The sequence below is a fragment of the Pipra filicauda genome, unplaced genomic scaffold, assembly GCF_003945595.2.
Source record: "Pipra filicauda isolate LSUMZ 115617 unplaced genomic scaffold, ASM394559v2 scaffold460_size520110_pilon, whole genome shotgun sequence".
NCBI lineage: Eukaryota > Metazoa > Chordata > Aves > Passeriformes > Pipridae > Pipra > Pipra filicauda.
Window position 1 is genome coordinate 475,327 of NW_024104599.1, and position 20,013 is coordinate 495,339.

The 20,013-nt window shown below is 45.6% G+C and overlaps 2 protein-coding genes across 2 annotated transcripts; one reads left to right on the forward strand and one right to left on the reverse strand.

The window, feature by feature from the left end:
* Window positions 1–733: 733 nt before the first annotated feature.
* Window positions 734–7,522, reverse strand: DYRK3 (dual specificity tyrosine phosphorylation regulated kinase 3). The gene is made up of 3 exons (XM_027717815.2): window positions 7,412–7,522; window positions 6,711–6,826; window positions 734–2,961 (listed from the first exon to the last, which is right to left on the reverse strand). The coding sequence occupies exons 1-3, from the start codon at window positions 7,449–7,451 to the stop codon at window positions 1,399–1,401; spliced, it is 1,719 nt and encodes a 572-aa protein (XP_027573616.1). The 5' UTR covers window positions 7,452–7,522; the 3' UTR covers window positions 734–1,398.
* A 1,164-nt stretch (window positions 7,523–8,686) lies between these two features.
* EIF2D (eukaryotic translation initiation factor 2D) lies at window positions 8,687–19,484 on the forward strand. Its single transcript, XM_027717783.2, has 15 exons — window positions 8,687–8,892; window positions 9,997–10,187; window positions 10,742–10,825; window positions 12,895–12,985; window positions 13,649–13,756; window positions 14,615–14,889; window positions 14,990–15,107; window positions 15,569–15,614; window positions 16,078–16,181; window positions 16,469–16,627; window positions 17,276–17,365; window positions 17,453–17,548; window positions 18,698–18,818; window positions 18,964–19,138; window positions 19,232–19,484. The coding sequence occupies exons 1-15, from the start codon at window positions 8,837–8,839 to the stop codon at window positions 19,300–19,302; spliced, it is 1,785 nt and encodes a 594-aa protein (XP_027573584.1). The 5' UTR covers window positions 8,687–8,836; the 3' UTR covers window positions 19,303–19,484.
* The last annotated feature ends 529 nt before the right edge of the window (window positions 19,485–20,013 follow it).

Sequence of the window (20,013 nt, forward strand, 5' to 3'; positions counted from 1 at the left end):
GGGCCATGAGGCTGCAAGAATGAACCACCCCAACAAGCTGTGCTGTTGTCATGACAGGTCACACCACCCTTGTCATGTTCTTGGGAAGATAAAGGAAGAAGAAACACAAGCTCATGGATTTCAAGAAAGAGAAAATGTAGGCACCCAAAGGCCTGAAGGAATACAATTAAAAATAAAGCAGCTCTTCCCATAAAATATTTTCATTTGGATCCACCAGTTCTTGCACTTTATCAGTCTGTCCTGGTTATGTTTTCACAGATTTTTTTTTTTTTTTTTTAGATTTCAGAGCACACTTCCAATTATTACATGTGTTTTCCCCCACCCCCTCATTTTCTAGTCACAATCCCAGGCCTTAAAAACTTTTACTTGTCTGACAGGAGTGGCATGTTTGCATTTTATTAAAAGAGCTTCACGTAATTCAATGGAATTCACTCTACACAAAAAAAGATAACTTTTTTTTTAAATGACCAAAATTTCAAACATTTATATAAACCAGCTCTTAAAAGTCCAACGTTTTTGTTTTAGGAACAACACAGGAAAAATGAAGACACACACCTGGCAGAACTGATGATTGAAATTTGAGCTCCAAAGAAACATAATTGCATCATTAGCCCTGAACAAACTGGCTCACACTTGTGAGGGACCAGGCCTGATCTGGAATTCTTGTGATGGACCAGGCCTGACCTCGAATTCCCCTACAATTCCCACAGACTTTTATGGGAAATAGCAAGTGTTACAGAAATTCATAGTTTTATTTAGCTATATCTTGTGGTTCGTGGCATTTCTACGCTCCTTTGAAATTTTATCATCTAAGTGTTTTCTTTCCCAACAACAAATTCCTTTTTTGGTATCTACATCTCATGGCATTTTTTTTTAAAATCTCAGGATAGATAAGGGAAAAACAGTGCAGAGAAATAAAATCCTTGAAACTTTAGCAATTTGCAAGTTCCTAATGCATTGCATTAATGCACTTGTGCTTTTGACAAGAGATGTAAAAACTCTCCCCAGAATAAAAAGAGTTCAGTTGGAGATAACTGAAAATAAGTATTTGAAATCAAGTTCCCTTTCTGTCTTAAGCAAAAGAGTCTGTTAAACCATGATAAGAAACAGCTTGATTTCTAAAACAACATTTTTAAACAGCACATCTGCCACGCTGTCCTTGTACCCACCAGCTGAGCTGACCTCCCCAGGAATGGAATATCCCCCACGGTGTGAGTGAAGCAACTGGATAAAAGTTAGCCCTTTAAATGTGAACATTTTGACTGATCTCTGAAAATTCAAGATGTAGCCTCTAACAAACAGTAACTCCATTAAAAACCTCTGCATTTAATTTCCTTGCACGTCGTGAACGGACAGTTAGAACACGAGGGGCGTGTTCCGGAAATCCAGAATTCCCCACTAGCTGACCAGTTTGGGGAGCACGGAACAGAGAGGAATATTGCTACCAGAGTCAGATCCCAAGTTAGCCCTCAGCTTGTTGGCTCCTGCCACCACGGAAGGCAGCCTGGAACCCGTCCCTTGGAAAGAGCTTGTGTAGCTGGGGATCCTTCTGTTGGAGGTTCTATCCAAAGGGGGCGGTTTGGGCGCTCGTTTACAAATCCAGGGGTGCCGCAGAGCCTGGCCCGGAGTCATGCGCGCGGCAGGATCCCAGCTCAGGCATTCCTTCAGGAAGTCTATGAACAAGGGGTCATCGCAGCCCTTCAGGGCTGTCACCCAGTCCTTGTTCCCTGGAGCTTCCCGAACCTTCCCCCGGCGCGAGCGGCTCCCGTTCAGGGTCACTTTGCCGTCCGCGTGCGTCGTGACGGTGCAGTAGCGAGGGTGACCCTTGGAGTTGATGAAGTTCTTGGCTCGCTTGGACTGATCCAAAAGCTTCTGGGGTGGCATTCCAAGAAGTTCCATCATACAGGCCAGCTGGTCTGCCTCGTCCTCCCCAGGAAAAAGAGGGTACCCAGTCAAAAGCTCCACCAGGATACAGCCAAAACTCCACATGTCTATGGGCAACCCATAGCGGCTTCCCAGGATCACCTCTGGCGCCCGATAGAATCGAGACTGGATGTACGTGTAGACTCTTTGGTGCTCAAAGCAGCTGGACCCAAAATCTATAACCTTGATTGCACTCCTCCCGTACTGTTTTAGGAGGATGTTTTCTGGCTTCAAGTCACAGTGGATGATTCTGTTCCTATAAAGAGCAGCCAAACACTGCAGGATGGAGTGAGCAAACTTCCGCACCAGCTGGAGACCGAAGCCCTGAAACTTATTCTTTTTAATCAGCTCATACAGGTTCACACTCAAGAGCTCGAAGGTCATACAGATGTGGTTCCTAAAGGTGAAGCTTTCCAGCATGTGAATGACATTCATAGTGTCTGTTTTATCCTGCTTCTTCAGGTGCTCCAGGATCCGGATTTCCTCCGCCGCTTGGCGATGGAACCTCTTCTCGTTGCGAACCATCTTTAAGGCCAAGTGTTGGTGGAGTTTGTGATCGTAGACTTTGGCAACTTGTCCAAAACTGCCCTTGCCAATGATTTTGAGCACTTCATACCTGTAGGCAAGGTGGTCATGGGGCACGTGGATGTAGCTGCCTTGGTCGTCGTCGTAGCCGCCGTTGTTGGGGCCGCCGATGACTCCTTGTCTCTTTTTTGCAGCTGGACCCACAAAGTAAATCTCAGAAAAATTAAATATCTCTTGCTGCTCATAAGCAGATAACTGGTGCCTGTACTGTTTGACAGCCTGCTCTGGAGCTTGGGAAAGACATCTCAGTGCTCTGCCCCCAGTTCTAGAAGAGCTTACGTTGTCTACGATTTTATCTTTTGACAAGGAAGGGAGAGGTCTTTCTAAACCAGAAACTCCTGCACTCTGGAGAGAACTGCTCCTTTTGTTGCCAGAGTCCTCAAATAACTGCTCCACTTTGACCTGATTTCCAGGCAGAGACTGATCCTTCATCATGAGTTTGTTGATAGAAACCTACAGATAGAGGAAAAAAAAGGACTTTAGTTTATCTTTTAAAGCACAGGCTGAGAACAAAAGCAATACCAACATAAAACAAAATCACTAACACCAATGCGTTTGGCATTTATTAGGAACAAATATAAAATGCTGGATTAAATTAAGTTACAAGCACAGTTATAAAAAGGTACACAAAGAGAAAGCAACTCACTGAAACAGCACTTGCACGGACGCAACGTGCTTTTAAATCCATAAAGGGAAACCCTAGAGAGCCAAACACTCCAAAAGGACACAATACCTATCTCTAGTCAGCAAACTGCCAGGGAGCAGCTATGTTTAGCTTTAAACGTGGGTGCAGCAACACAACCAACGACAGATGCAACTTGCACCTGTCTGGAACAGGCAACGTAACGTGAACGTGCCGAGAAGTGGCAGGAATATCACACAGACAAGTTGCCAGAGGAAGACAAAGAAACCCCAGCAGGTGACATATGGCTGGTGTGCCCCAGCTGAGAGAGGAGCAGAAGGAGGACAGGGCAAGACAAGGTAAACCATCCTTTAAAAAAAAAAAAAAAATCTAACAAACATGTTTTTTCTTTGAAGGGCAAAACATCGTTGTATCCATTGTATGGCAGAATCATAAAAGTCCTGAGCTGGAAAAGACCCACAAGGATCATCCAATCCAACTCCTGGCCCTGCACAGGACATCCCAAAATCCCACCTTGTCCCTGAGAGTGTTGTCCAAACCCTCCTGGAGCTCTGGCAGCCTTGGGGCCGTGCCCACTGCCCTGGGGAGCCTGGTCAGTGCCAACCACCCTCTGGGGGAAGAACCTTTCCCTGAGATCCAACCTAACCCTGCTCAGACACAGCTCCAGCAGCTCCCTTGGGTCCTGTCTGGTCACCACAGAGGAGAGAATGCTGCACAACTATCTTAAGACAGACTTAGAAGTTTTGAATAATTAAGAATATCTCCTACTCCCACTCAGCTGACAGCAGGCTGTAACCACTGCCTCTCACTAAAACATTTACATCTGAAATGAACCCACAGAAGGTGAGAAGAACACTGTGAAATGCTTCAAGCTTGTCATTTTTGCAGTTTAGTAAATGCTGCACTCCCCAGAGGTCAGTTCCCTACTAGCACAGCAGTTATTCCCCTTTCTGCTCACTGACACCCCATGCTGATGGACAGCACAGAGGTGTTGTCTCATCCCATGCAGCCCTGAGGAAGCCCTGCCTTGCAGTGGCAACATCTGTTTTCCATTTTGTCCTTTAATCTAAAAATAAAGATCTCAGACACATGCCAAACCGAATCCCTGAAAACCAAAATAACTATACAGGAATCAAACAAAAAATATAAATAAACCTGTAGCCCCACAGCAATAAAACCAAATTCCTTTTTAGTTACATCCAGTCCAACATCTTGGCTTGGTCAGTAAATAAGGGAAGTGAATGTTCTCGCCAAAAACAACTACACACATCTCTTAAAAGGGTCTGTTTGTTGGTGCTGCCTTCAAATGTTAATTCTTGCTCACCAGCCCCCAAAAATGGGCATTTCCTGCAGAAGTCAGTGCTTATCGATGGTGAGGAGGGGCCATTGGATACATCCTACTAAGTTCCACTCCTCTGGGTCCTATCAACCCAGAAATGCAGTGTACTGGGAGAGACACGCCTTTGCAGAGAGGCTGAAGCAAAAACAACAAAGCCCAGCCCTGGTAACTCCGAATAAACGCCTTTTTCTTGGAGCCTGGCTGAACCTCTGAGATAAGAATGACTTTTTTTTCAGAGCTGGCTAAAAGACTATCCAGACCCAAACAGTAAGTTTACAAACAAACAGAAAATATAAACGCAGAACTAGGTTCACATTTGTTTTAATATTCTCTATTCAGGAGCAACAGCAACTCTGCTCATGCTGCAGTTCATAGAAAACATTCTGTACCTTTGAATCCCTAAATAACCAAGGAATTCATTATTCCATTTATCCTGGAATGATTTCTTAATGAAGGAACCTTGGCTCTGGATTTCAAACCTGACTCAACAGTAGTAAGGTCTCAATTTTCATTCTTAGAGGACTCCCAAAATCATTTGCCACGTGATGGTGAGACACAAATATAGATCCATCTTCACTTGAACTCAGAAGAGCTGCACTCAAAGTCACACAACTTCTGGGCAACACCAGCTTTATTTCACAAACCACAGCTTTTGTTTTACTGGTAAAAGCACTACCAGCAGGCAAGAAATAAGGCTGACAACAACTCAAACTCTCACTTACGAAACTTCATTTTCATTGACAAGGAAACAGCCCAATTCCTACACAACTGGCTTAGCAAAAGTGCATCAGATATTTTCTGAACACTGAATTAAACAGGTTGAATTCAACCCATTTATTCTCCAAGCAGAGAGACTTATGTTCTCCTACAGCTCAGCTGAAGGAATAGGTAGCTGCAGTCACCAGGACTCAATTCTCGTGTAACATTACATCCTAACAGAAAAATCTTGCCAGGAAACTAAATATCACTTAAATCCAGATGCTTCCCCATTAAAATTGAGTATCGTTCTTGCATGCTGTGCCTCAGTTCCTGCTTGCATGATACCACTGAGGTTGTATTTTATTTATGTATCATCATGCAAAATTGGGCATGTTATAATCCTTAATCTTGCTTTAGGAAGTTAACAGGCTTCAGGGTCAAAATATAGATAAGATACACCAGTCAAACAAAATACTGCTGGAGTTGTATTTAACTGGAGAGTTCCATTCTACTGACTTTTGTTCAGTAATGAACAACTAAAGTTACACTACAACTTAAAACACTGCAATGTTTCTGTATCCCTGCAAACAAAAAAACCCCAACCAACTACTCTTCAAACTTTCCTGCTCAACAAAACCCTAAATTCCTTCTGCTCTCCCTCAACATTGCCAAAAAGGGAAGACACAGACTCATGCTCGAGTTTGCACAGACCAAATTAATGACTAATACCTGTTACCATAAAATCCCACAAAGTGATGATTTCCAAATGCATCTTACTCAGGGAAATGTCTATTTTCACTTTTTAGAGAGTGAGACTTTTTTAAGCTCAAGCTCCTTCCCTTCTGCCAGAGCTGAACAAGAGCCAAAACACATTAAAAACCCATCTAAAAGACAGATCAGTGTACAAAAGTACAGCTAAACATGACCACTAGTGCTCAGCTGAATCAATTCAAGGAAAGATCTCCCAGCTCCACAACTGCTGAGGGAACACAGCCCTTGTGGAGCAGCCTGTTAACACCTTCAGTCCATAAAGAGCTATTTTGGGAGCAGACGAAGTGACAGATAATGCCCAAGTTTTCAGAGGAGAAAGATACTTTTGTGAGATGTTTGGCAGCCATGCAAACCCACACTGCTCCTTCTGCTGTTCCTAAGTACTTATCCGTTGGAATTTTCATGAGGGAAACTAAAATGGAAACGTGCAGGAGGTAAAGCAAAGTGTGTGTGGATTTACTTATCAGCACAAGGCGACATGGCAGAACACTTCAACCCTTTGTAAAGTGACTTTTTTTGATTAAAACACAAGCTGAGGACACTCAGATGGGATTCCTGAGGCTGCCAGCAAGTTCTACAGCGAACGCAGCACATCATTTTTATGCTTAGTGAACACAATAATGTTAATAAACTACTACAACGCTGCAAAATCCCACTTTTTTTTGGTCTATAGGGAGATATCTCACTCCTGGATAGTTCTCACTGCCACACAACACAACGTGAAGACACAGATGACTTTGAAATACTCACTTGAGGTCTTGGAAGGGAAGAAGGTCCAGAGGCGCTGCGTTCTTCATTTGGAGGCTCCTGGTATCTTAAATCATCTATCCTCATATAGGAATCATATAATCCATCTCCAAACCTGCCTGGAAATGTCCCATATACAAACCAGTTAGTCACAACCACTCACACTGATAAGAGACAGAGTCAAACGCTGACATTTATCTCCCTTACCACCTTTTCATCTGGAAAATCATCGATTCTCATTCATTTATTAAAGGACCCTCCAAATTTAACTCTGTTTTAATACCGCGACAGAGCGAGAAGCTCTTGGGGAATCCCGATGTGCGACAGGCACTTTTCAATTCAGAGCTCCTCTTTTGTTAATCAAGTTCTGCACTGCGAACACATCCTCGAGAAACCCTGAAAACACCACGCTCCCTGCAGAGACATTTAAACCCACCACGCTCCGCATCGTTTTTCCCCATTTTAAGCAGGGTAATCCCAAACGAGCAGAAAAGCACTTAAAACCACTTGATAGCGGGCTATCCTTTAAAGCAGGTTATCCTTTTTAAAAAAAAAAAAAAAAAAAGAGATGCTCGATTACACTTGGGGGGGGGAGGAGGGGGAAGGGGGAGAAGGCGAGCGGGCGGAACCACGCGGGGTTCCCCCGACCCGCAGTGCCCCCCTCCCCTCCCCCGAGCCGCGGGACCCCCTTCCCGCCGCCTCACCCGCTCCGAGCGGCCCCTCCAGCTTCCTGCCGAGCAGCATCGTGTCCGGGGGACCCCGGCCCCGGCCCCATCCCCGGCGGGTCCCGCTGCCCAGCGCCGCCGCACCGGCCCCGGCCCCGGCCCCGGCCGTTGCCCCGGGAACGGCCCCCGCCCGCCGCCCGCCCGCGCCTGCGCAGCGCGGCCGGGGCGGGTTTGACTCGCACCCAAATCTGCCGAGTTTCGCCTCCTTTTTCTCTCTCCCCTCCCAACCCCTTAAAGCCTCCCTGGCTCTCGTAAAGGAGAAATGCCGCGAGGCGCGACCGCCCCTGCGATGTGCAGCAAGCGCTCGGCGGGGTTTTGGTCGCGCCGGGGCGGATGCTGGCGGGTGAGGTTCCGAGTGCTGCGCTGCGGGGGTCTCTCGTACCAGGATTCTTGCGAGAGCGTATTTGGGTTAAAGTCACTGCTCCCCTGCGAGTCAAGGGCAATGTTTGCTTAATCGGCGGCTGCTCTGAGGAGCCGCGGGTTTCACACGGTGCGGAGCGGGAATCCTGTGTTTCGCTGGGAGGTAGCAGTGGCGTTTTACAACGCCAGTGGCTCTCTTACGAGTGTATGTATGTATGGAGTGTATGTACTTCACCAAACCTTTATTAAATTAATAGGAAAAAATAATAGTAAAGTGGTGTGTGCGCGACCTTCTCACTCTCCAACTCCCTGACAGGAGGGGGGACCCGGGGGGGAAGCGGGCTCTGCTCCCAGGGAAAAAGGAACAGGAGGAGAGGAAAGACCCCCAAGCTGTGCCTGGGGAGGGTCAGGTTGGGTACTTGGGAAAAATTCTCCCTGGAAAGGGTGGTCAGGCCTTGGAAGGGGCTGCCCAGGGCAGTGGTGGAGCCCCCGTCCCTGGAGGTGTCCAAGGCCGGACTGGCCGTGGCACTCGGTGCTCGGGGCCGGGGGACAAGGTGGGCACAGGGCGGGCTCGGTGATCTTTGAGATCTTTTCCAACCTCCAGTGCCTCTGTGGTCCCGTGAAGGCTGTAGCACCGTATCACTCCTACCCACTCCACGCTCCTTAACCTCGCGCTAGAAATCAATCAATCCAATCAATCAATCAATCAATCACTAAGAGCCCAGCAAATCGCAGCGAGAACGGTCCCACTGTTAAGAGCACCTTAGCCAGAAAACAGCTCGGAAGTTTCAGAACAAAACAAAACACCCCCCCCCCCCGAATCTCCGAGCAGCCCCCGCAGCGCCGCGGGGCTCGCATCCCTCCCGCCTTCGTGCGGGGGGCTCCGCGGGGGGACGGGGCACCGGGACCCCCTCACGGTGGCCGGGGGAGCCGGGAGGGCCCGGCGGGGGCCGCTCGGGAGTTCGGCGCCGTTTCCAGCCGGACGGTTTGTGGGCGCGGACGGCGCCATGGCGGCCGCCGCGGGCTGAGGGGGACGGGCCCGCCATGTTCGCCAGGGCGTTCCGCGTGAGGGCCAACACCGCCATCAAGGGCTCCGACCGGTGAGTGCCGCGCCGGGACCCCGCCGGGACCCCACGGGGGACGCGCAGGGAGCGGGCCCGGGATCGGGGGGGATCGGGGGGCTCAGGGGCTGCGGGCGGCGCTGCCCCCGGGAGTCGCCGCTTTCACCTCCTGCTCGTGGTAAACTCCCGGCCGGGGATGGCGCGTTTCGCATGAAGGTGGTGCAGTAATTATAGCAGGTTTCATTGAGTTGTTACGGTTGGATGAGGCTTCTGTGCTTATTTATACCGGCTTCTTGTACGTAAAGGGGCTGCAAGCGAGGTGGAGAGGGGCTTTGGGTGAGGGCATGGAGTGACAGGACAAGGGGGAATGGCTTAAAGCTGAAAAAGAGTAGGTTTAGATGGGATGTTAAGGACAAATTTCTTCCCTGGGAGGGTGGGGAGGCCCTGGCACAGGTTGCCCAGAGAAGCTGGGGCTGCCCCATCCCTGGAAGTGTCCAAGGCCAGGTTGGAAGGGGCTTGGAGCAACCTGGGCTAGTGGAAGGTGTCCCTGCCCATGGCAGGGGGTGGAACCAGATGGTCTTTAAGGTCTGTTCCCACCCAACCCATTCCGGGATTCTATAATTCTGCTTTATATTCCTGAGCAGCGATGCTGGGCTGACTTACTGATCGCTCAGATTCACTTGACAGTTCTGTGAGTGGCCACACAAACCCACTCTGTGCCGGTCATGTAGCCTTAAAATCCAATTAAACGCCAATTAAAACTGGGAGACAGGGAAATCTGGCTGCCCCCTGCTCCCCCTGTGGCCGTGGGTGATGGGCTGAGCAGGTGGGACACTCCCAGGGTTTGTGCTCAGGAGCTCAGAGTAATGAAATCACAGCACAAAACAGAGGCAGAGACAGCAAACAGGAGCTGTAAGCAGATGTTTAGGGAAGATATGAGCAAGGCAAGTGTATTGGGCTTTTTTCCAATATTCCTCCACCATGCAGCTACCTCATTTGTAAACCTGGACACAAATGCCTCAAATTATCATCTGTGAAAAGGTGGGAATCTCAGGAACAACCAGCAAAAATAACTACTGATCTAGGAATTATTCTGACAGTCTCGAACAGCTTTGTAACACATTTGTGGTTTCATCATTGCAGGAGAAAGCTACGAAATGATGTTGCAGCAGCTTTTCCCAACTTTAGTGCTGAACAACTGGCTGAGTTTATTCCATACAAGCAAGAGCTCAATGTCATCAAAATATACTGTCACAGAGGGGAGGCCGTCACTGTTTACATGAATCAGAGGAACCCAATACTGTTTGAAGTGGAGAAAGCTCTGTATCCAACAGGTATGGGGAGGGAACTGAAATAATCCCCCCTCTTTATTTAGCTTTCTCCAAAGTACTTAAGTACTTATCACTGTCATATCTGTACACTTCATAATCTTTAGTGCATTTATTCCACCAACATCTTTGCAAAATCCTGGATTCTTGCCATAGGAAGGAAATGGATGTGCTCAGAGGTTGGAAACCAGAAAACAAATCTTTTAAGGCATAATTTAACTTCTTAGCCCCTTTTCTGCCTCGTCTGCTGGAAGGTGTAATTCCAAGAAGCATGATATCCACTCTCAGACAACCCTGGAATTGGGCAGTGAATGACTCTAGTATTCTATGCTTTTATTTTTCTCATATGCAGTCTTACCTGTTGCAGTAGCATTTTAGCTCAAAGTGTCTGTGGTTGAAGGAAAATAATGCAAAAATTTATCTGTAATCTTCATAGTAATTCATAAGAACTTGAATCAATTAGCAGTTTGCTTTTCTCCATCACATCTAATAATTATTGCAGGATTATTCTAACTTCAGATTTCTTGATTTTTTTGAAATTCGGTTCTGTTTTGGGACAGTGTACTCTCTGTGGGCCTACCCAGATCTTCTCCCTGCCTTTTCAACATGGCCCCCAGTGCTACAGAAACTTGCAGGAGGAGCAGGTAAGAGAACCAGAACTTTGTGACTTTGCACTGCAAAAAGGAGTTGCCTTCAGTTTTTGTTTTTTTTTTTTTTTTTTTTTTTTTGGTCTTATCTTTCCCAGTGGCAAAAATGTACCTGTATAAAGAATTAAGTACTCAAAGGTAATTTGTGGTGGTGTCCTAAAAAGGAAAATAAATTAGCTGTAAAAAAAAAGATTTATGAATGAAACAAAGTAGGTTAAGCTGTTTAAATGCAGTAACCTGTTCCACGTGGGAGTCTCAGATTTAGAGATACTTCTCAGGGTGATGAGCAGCTCTGAACTGGGACACAGAGCTGCCTGAGCCATTGGTCTGTCTCTTTTATAACTTCCCTTGAGCAGCTGAGTTCCTTTGCTCCCACCCTGCTTCCTGTCAGTTCTGAGGTGAACTAACTTATCCTGTGGATAAACTCACAGAGGTGAGTTTATATTGGAACCCGCAGTTGCAAGCACTGTCAGGTAAATTGTGGATTGTGCAGGTGAGGTTTGAGTTGAATTCCTGGGCTACTGGCTCTACCACCTCATTATGGATCAAGACTAACAAGAAAGGAGTCTGTTTTCTGGAACCTGCTTTGGATGCAGTTCAGCCTCAGGAGAATCAGGTCATTATAAACTTTAAATTGCTGAACTGCTCAAGCAGAAAAAGATTAAATTGTAGCTGCTGCAGCCTTGTTCTGTACCTGGCAGCGTTCATGTAGGAAGAGAGGTCTTTTTCCATTACACAGTGTCTAAAGTACAACTCGGGTCCCTTTGTTTGCTTTTGGGGAAAATAAAGTGCTTGAATGTGTGGCTGTGATAGACATCTGAGCAAGCCTGGCTGCTGACTTGTAATGACCCAGTTTCTGGGGGGAAAATAAAAAGACCTACTAATGGGGGAAGGACGTTGATGAAAGGGCTGTGGGTCATTCATCGCCCGTGGCAACCAGGCTACCTCTGGGTAGGATCCAAAGATAAGAAGCTGCCCAGGAGACAATGGCCACAAAGGCAGTGGGAGAGGTAGAGCCACTTCTCAGAAGGGAGAGGAAAGGCATGAGCAGTTCTGCAGCCTTGGAGTGAGGGGGAGCAGATTTGGGGAGCATTCAGTTACAAAGAGAAGCATAGCAGTGCTTTTCCTGATACCTCTTCCACGAATTCCAGTGTCTCCCATCAGCCCTGGTTACTGACATAATTTAATGCTACTTACCTGGTCACATTTAGGTCTTTATGTGGTTTCTGTCCTCAGCAGTGTGGAGCTTTGGGTGCAGCTGCAGAGTTCATTCTAGATTTGCTGAAAGTATTTCTGAGAGTGAAGGGGGGGAAAAAATCTTGTTGGCTTCTTCAGCATACACATTAAATGTGGGATGCTGAGGAAAAATGGGTGAGGTGCCTTCAAAAGCAGACCATGGAACACAGGTCAGTGCAAAGAGCTGCTGTGGGGGAGAGCAGGTGCCCTTTACACAGTTTGGTGATGGCATCATGCCATGCCAACTGTCCTTTACTCACATGCCAGGCTGCTCATCCCAGGTGTGGAAAGCTGAAGGAGGCAGGTGTACAGTTTCTGTCCAGATCAGCAAGGAGATGATGAAGGCATCTTCCTGAGAATGCACAGCTGAGTGCAGCTGTTGTGTCACATCCAGGAGGGCTGGGACACCAGTGGCAAATCTCAGGCAATTTTCTCTTCAGGGAGAGAGCTGCTGGGATAACCTGCCCTTGGCACAGGGGAGAGGAAATGGTTCCAGCCACATCTCCTTGTTCCTTTCTCTTTTCATGTCATTAATGAAGAGTGATGCTCTCTAGGCTGGGAGCTCGTACCTTTCTGTTCAAAACAGTCCCTCAGGCCTGAGCAAGCTCTGCAGTTTTTTGGGATGTGCCCAGCACCCTTATGAACTGGATCCCTTACTCCACAGGGAAGAAGGGCTGCCTTACCAGGAGAACTGGAGAATGAGGTTTTCTCTGCCATGTGCTCAGCTGAGAACAGGCTCGTGTTTCTGCTGAGTAACAGGAGGGAGGGGGTGGAGGAGGCGGTGGCCGAGCCTTTCATTGAGAAATGGATGCTCTTCACTCTTCCCTCAGATCTGATGCTGCCAGGAGTTGTGGTGCCATCTTCTGGCTTCCCTCAGGTGGAGCAGGGCACACTCTGTGCTGTCACCCTCCTGGGAAACAGGTACAGGGGATTCTTTATTTCTCATCCTTTTTAGAAAGCAAAAATTAAACAAAGAGATTTTTTTTTTTTTTTTTAAACAGGAAGCCTCTGGGGTTTTTGAGGACATCAAAGCAGAATTGTTCCCGTGCATTTGATGCACTGTGGACTTAAAAAATGGAAAATACAGCAGGAAAAAAATATCCACTTAATTTTTTGGGTTAGGATATGTTTGAGCTGAGGTGGACAGCTTTGTAAATTGGTTCTTTTGGACTGGTGGGGGCACAACTGGTAGATTTGTTTTGAAACAGAGCAATTTTTTTTGCAAAAAATTGGATTCTACACAATTGTCTTTCTGCCTGTGAAATTCTGAGTGAGGGAGCAGTGCTAAAGCTTTTGTTTTCCCCCTCACTGCTAATCTCTTTTGACAGTGCATGCACTTCTGGTAATTTATTAAAATCTGTGACTGCACAACCTTCACTTCATCCCAGCTGCACATATCCTTGGGATTCTTTGGAAGACCTTGCACAGCAGAAAGATAACCATAAACCACACAGATGCTTAAAAAACCCCAGGTTTTAAAGAGCAAGGATGTTGTAAAAGAAATTCAGTGTATCCCAGTGGCACAGCCTGTCCAACAGCACAGTGTGTTTGTGGTCCTGCTCTGACACTCCCTTCTTTTCCCAGAGCTCCAGTGGCAGTTGCAGTTGCCACCATGTCCACTGCACAAATGCTGGCTGCTGGAATGAAAGGGAAGGGCTTTGCTGTGCTGCACACTTACCTGGATCACCTCTGGTGGGTACCTTGCCAGGCCTTTGGGAGAATGGGGAACAAGTCCCACTGTTCACTAAAATCAAAATCTGTGCCCCAGTAAGACTGGTCAGGTCAACTTATTGAGTTATTTGGGTACAGCTTAAATATGACCATTATTAAGGATTCAGCTGCTTGATTTGACTGACCACAGTTTTCTGACAGAAGCAGGTGCCTGGCCTGATATCTCTCCTTTATATATATTGGAAATAGATATATAAAATTATTCACTTGATTCAGTTCCTTCAGCCTGAGTGTAATTATTATAGAAATGAAGTTAGAGCAGTCCTGCTGCCCTTATTTTAGAAAATCTTGTTCAATGCCAGGTTGGATGGGGCCCTGAGAAACCTGGTCTGGTGAGGATTTGCTGTCTAATTTGGCAATCCTAGAGCAGAAGTGGAAGAAAGCAGATTAAATTGGGGAAAGCCAATGGAAGTGTTCAAGGCCTGGTTGGATGGGGCTTGGAGCAACCTGGGATAGTGGAAAGTGTCTGTGCCCATGGCAGGGGGTGGAATGAGATGAGCTTTAAGGTCCCTTCCAACCAAAATCATTCTGTGATTGAACTTACAATAATTTTTGCTTATAATCAGTCAACTGTGTCAATCTCAAACAAATAAATGAGTTGCTCTGCATTCAGATTCAACTGGTCTGCCCAGTTTTAAATTAAGATTGATGGGGGAACATAAGAGTTTATGGAGGAAGATGAGTTAAAATTAAATTTTATAGTTTTGAGAATGCAGGAAATCTTCTGTGCGGCTGCCAGTGCCTTGTTTTCTCAGGGTGACATTTGTTCATTGCCCTGTGGGTTTCAAAGCTGTGTTATGCTTTTTCTTCCTTTTATAGGGAATATGGTGACAAATCTTATCCTCCTACCTTAGCTCCCTTGGTCCCAGATTGTGCTGGAGATGAGGAAGAGCAGGAGGGGAAAGAGCCTGTCAGCAGCTTCCCCCCTGACCCAGTGCAGCACGTGGACATGGGGGATTTGAGCCTGAAGGAGCAGGACAGTTGTGCAGAACTGCTGGGAAAGGAGGACTCCCATGAGAACAGAGCTGCAGAACCAGCTGAAAATGCCAGCCCAGAGGATCAGCAGCAACCTGAAGACAGCAGGACTCCACAAGGTATTTTTGCACCCAAATGAAACCAGACTGTGCCCCTTTGGTTTGCTGAAGCCCACAAACAACTCACAGCCTGCTTGTCCTTTTTTTTTTTCCCCTGCAGAGCAAATGGATGCTTTATTTAATCAGTGCTTTTTTCATGCCTTAAAATGCAAAGTGAAGAAGTCAGATCTCCCTCTGCTCACCAGCACATTCCTGAGAAGCCACATGTTCTCCTGCTGGTACGTGGTACAAGGATTGCCTTGGGATTTGCATGCTGGGATTTGGGCTTTAAAACATGGAGATTGATATTTAGGATGAAGGTTTTGACTCAAAAGTAGAATCCAGTCCTTATCTACGATGGTCTAAGATTATGCTCACTTGTGACATCAAATGCTTTGATCAAATATAATCCTTACATCAAATACTTGGATGTAAGGATTGTCCAGACCTGGATCTGCCAACTTGAGCTGGCTGACACTTGTTTCAGGATGGTTTATTCACCTGAATGGCTGTTTGCCTGTCCACAAGAACGTCAGCACTAGTTTCACTCATCATGTTCTATTTATTGGCTTCTTAAGTAATTCTTTCTCTATGTGATTTGTATTTCCACTGTTAAGAAACTTCTAGCCTAAGTAGCAAGATTTAAGAAGAAATGAAGGGTGACTTATAACTAAAGAAATTTTAAAAAATCCATTTGTAGCCCTGCTGGACAACAACTGGACATAAAGAAATCAAGCTATAAGAAGGTGAGATTTTTCTGGTGGGTTTATTTTTTTTTCCCAATGATTTAAATAAGAAACAGGAGGAAAGGAAAAGTTTGAAGTCAGAAGTGTTCAAGCGTTAGTAAAACACACAAACCAAAAAAACCTAGAAGCTGTTCTTAAAAGCCAGGTTCTTTTTCTCTGCTCCTGTGGGATCCAGGGGAAAAAGTAATTATTCTGAAGGCATGAGCATGGATCTGCTTGGAATGCAGCTGATGCTCTCTGCCACCATGTACTGAGACCTACCAAAGGAACACTTGCTTCTACTCTGTTTTACAGAGGCACTCACTGCTCCTTAGCAATTGAGAAGCAAAGGTGTGGGATGTGGGGGTTTTTTTTCTTTAAAAGAAGTTTTTCTGATTTAGCAAGTAACTTCAGGGTAGTCAGAAACACGTGATCAGCAATTTAAAATGCTTGACTCCACATTTCTGATGGTTGCTTCCTTCAGTTCTCCAAATTCCTGCAATCCATGCAGAACCAGAAGATCTTACAAGTGAAGGAGCTGAACAAAGGTGTGGAGAGCATTGTGGAAGTGGACTGGAAACACCCAGAGTACGTAGAATATCCCAGTCTTTAAACAAGTTGGTAATCTCTGAAATAAGGGAGTGGAACCTGCTGCTTCCAGCTCTATTTCCTATACTCTGCTTGAATTCCTGAATAGCTGTAGAGCCCTCATTTCCTGATTTTAATATGCTCTAGAGGGGTTTTTTACCCTCTTTCTGTACATAATTTCTTGTTTCCTGCTCTTGTAAAGTTCTTCCAGGTTAACTGGACTCCCAGTGCAATGGAAGTGAGAACTTTCAATCCCTTTCACTCACACCAAACAATCCTTATTTCAGCATTAAAGCATTTGCAGTCCCTGAAGAATTTTCTTCAGCCTCTGCTGCCCAAGACAGCAAGAATGAAGATGGGGAACAAGTGTACCATGCTCCTGAAATCATTCCTCTTTATGGGGTCTCAACCCAAATGGTCCCACTCTTCCAGGAGTCTGGACATGGGTAAGCACTAGAGAAGTACAACAAAACCATTGTTACCTGAAGAGAGGGACAAACAAACCTGATACCATTTGTCTGCCCTCCTGGGGAGGGCCCTGCCAGGCTGTGATGGCACTCAGGAAGAGATTCATTGCTTCAAAAAGGGAAGAGAGATGAGAGGCTGTGACAGCTGCTTTCAGCAAGTACATCACTTCTCCCACAGCTGAGGAGGTGATAGCTCAAGTGTCAAAATTGATACATTTTACTTGGATTGTCTTAATTTCCCATTGGATGAGGTATATCCTGCCCACCCACATGTGGTTTACTTAAAAGAGGTAATTTAAAGAACTCACTTGCCTCCTTGTGCCCTTACCTTGCCTGTTTTGCTGTAGTTTAGATTGTACTCAGTCTTTCTTCAGCTGAGCCTTTGTGTGCATTAGGGTCATCCCCCCCAAACTAGGCTCCCAAAACAAGGTTAGAATCTCTGTAATTATTGCTCTGAGCCTTTAATCTCAGTACAGCAACTGAGGCATAGCAAGAAACCCCTTTTTAGCAGATAAATATCAGTATTTTGCTGTTGCTACTGAATGCAATCAGGGTAGTTGCTGTTTGTGCCAGAACTCAGCATTCAAATAATTACAGTAGTAAGTTCAAAATGTTCTTTCTCTTTAGAAAAGGCAGCGTCCTCTCAAGCAATGAGGTGAGAGACATCATCATTAACTATGTGAAGACTAACGAGTTGGTGGATGAATCAAACAAAAAGTGAGTTTTCCTGCCCTGTTTCCATGGAAAATGCTGAAATTAGAGGGCAAAAGTGATTTGCTTCTAATGCATGTTTTTGTTTTGCAGCCTTGTGAAGGTGAATGCCATTCTGTGTGACTGCCTGTTAGAAAAATCAGAACAAGATGAGATCTCACACCTTACATGGGATGACCTCTTGAGCAGGTGATTGTTTTCCCAGTGTTTTCCCAGTTTTCAGAATCACACAGGTTTATTGCATGCAACTCAAAGCCACATGTTAGGAGCTGGTAAAGTTTTAACTTCCTGCTGGTAATACAACAAAAGTAGCCAGAGACCTCCACTTGAACGATCTCATTCTTTATTTAATGAGTAGATACAATTAACTACTGTTGGAGGGTTTTTTTTGTTTACCTGGTAACCACTTATCAAGGAACACTTCCTAAACAAACAGTGGCTGGTTCTGTGTATAATCCATGTGTACATATTTATAAAGTCATCTTTGCAGTAGATAACTGAACATGCCCTTTGTAGGTAGTCAGCCTGCTCCTCTGTGCAGCACAACTTCAGAGACTCCCAGAATGGTTTGGGTTGGAAGGGATCTTAAGGATCATCTCATTCCACCCCCTGCCATGGGCAGGGACACCTTCCACTAGCCCAGGTTGCTCCAGCCTGGCCTTGGACACTTCCAGGGGTGGGGCAGCCACAGCTTCTCTGGGCAACCTGTGCCAGGGCCTGCCCACCCTCCCAGGGAAGAATTCCTTCCCAATATCCTCTTTCAGCTTCAAGACAACTTTTGCATTTATAACCTAACTCCACCTTTTAGATCTAAGAGCCCCAAGTATCTGACACAAGATCATTTCCATATATTTTGCCTAAATATATCCAGTGTCTTTATTACCTTGAGTTTCTTCATCATACCATGTTTCTGAGGCTCCTCCAGCTGCTTCCTTTGTTTCTGAACTCAGCTTTGCTCGTGGGTCAGGAACACAATTTATGCTGAATTTTAAACTGAAGTTGCTTCTCCAGTCTGTGAAAAACAGCTGAACAATAGATTAAAGGCCAAATGAAATAAGATTTTTCCTCTGCAAGAGAACTAATTTGTACCTGGTAAAACTTTTATCATCTAAGCTATAATTTTTGTGAGTCAGTAGACTTGCTTTCTTTTTAGTCACTCCCTTTCTTTAAATCATAGCTGGGATGCAAACCTTTTCAGGAGACCATCTTTCATTATCTTCTTAAGATACAAATTCTTATTCCACGTACAGTCTTGGCTTTCTTGTGCTTCCAAAAACCTGTGAGAGGCTGCACAATGAACTGCTGCACTGAGTAATTGGGTGTCTAAACTTTATTCAGGTGCCTTGAACGACTGCAGCCCTTCCACCAGGTGACCTTTGTTGGACAAGAACCTGTTGTGAGGAAGGGATACATCGCACACATCGACATAACCATAGCCCAGAGATCATCAAATAAGAAGGTAAAAAAGAGAACTGAAATTAGGGTGCTTGAGCAGAAGCCCAGATCCCAAGAGCAGCTTTGGCAGCTCCTTTTTCTGGGCTGAGGGAGCCGTGATTTGCTGATTCCTCCAGCAGGGGTGTTTGCAATCCTCATTAACCCCACAGGTGACAATTATCAAGAACCTGGAGCCCTATGGTCTGGACCCCCAGTGTGTGGCCAACACCCTGCAACAGAAAGCACAAGCCAGTGCCACCCTCAACCCGGTACCAGGAGCCAAAGACAGAGTTCAGGTCCAGATCCAAGGGAACCAAATCCATCACCTGGCCAAGATCCTGCTGGGTGAGTGGATTCTGGGGCTGGTTGCAGCGAGAATGTGATTTTAATTCTTGAGCTTGTTCAGCTGAAGTGAGTGAACTCTTGGTTGTGTTGCAGAGGAGTATCAGCTCCCTCGGAAGTACATCCGAGGCCTGGAGAAGGCTCCAAAGCTCGGCAGGAAGAAGTAGGAGAAAAATCTGCTGTTTCTAGGAGTGTTTTCTGCCAGCAAATCAAGGATCATGTGCAGGCCCTGTTCGTTCAAAGCTGAGTCCTGGATGTTTACAAGGTCTGGAATTCACCCAAATAATGATATTGCTCCAGGTGTTCATTTTTCATAAAAATAAAAAGCTCAATAAAACCCCTGGCGTTATCCTTTTGTCATATTTTGTAGGAGTTCCTAGTGATACACTGATTTTCTGGCTGCAGTGGCTTTTGGGTAGTTTAACATTTTTGCTTTGAGTTTTTGATTAAGGGCATGTGATAAAATGTGAGCAAAATGCATTCCAACACATCATCCTGGGACAGCCTCAGTGCTCTGCCATAATTATGTTTGTCAGAAGTAAAAACCCATTTGCCTTTAGATTTTAGCCTTTTAAACATTTCCAGGTAATAATACAGACATTTCAGCACTGAGAACAAACTCTATTAGCTGGACTTTTATGGTTTATGTTATTTATATATATATAAATACATTTTAATGTATGACATTAGCTGTAATTTATCACAGGTAACAGTTCTGTTAAACCCAGCTGAAATATTAAGAAAGATTAATGGAACACTCGGGTCAGGTTCCACAGATGTTCTGTAGCTCAAAATGAAGCTTAAACACTTTACAGTGGGGTTAGAAAATAGAAATTCACTTCTAGGGAGGATTCCTGTTTTCCCCTTTAGACTCAATG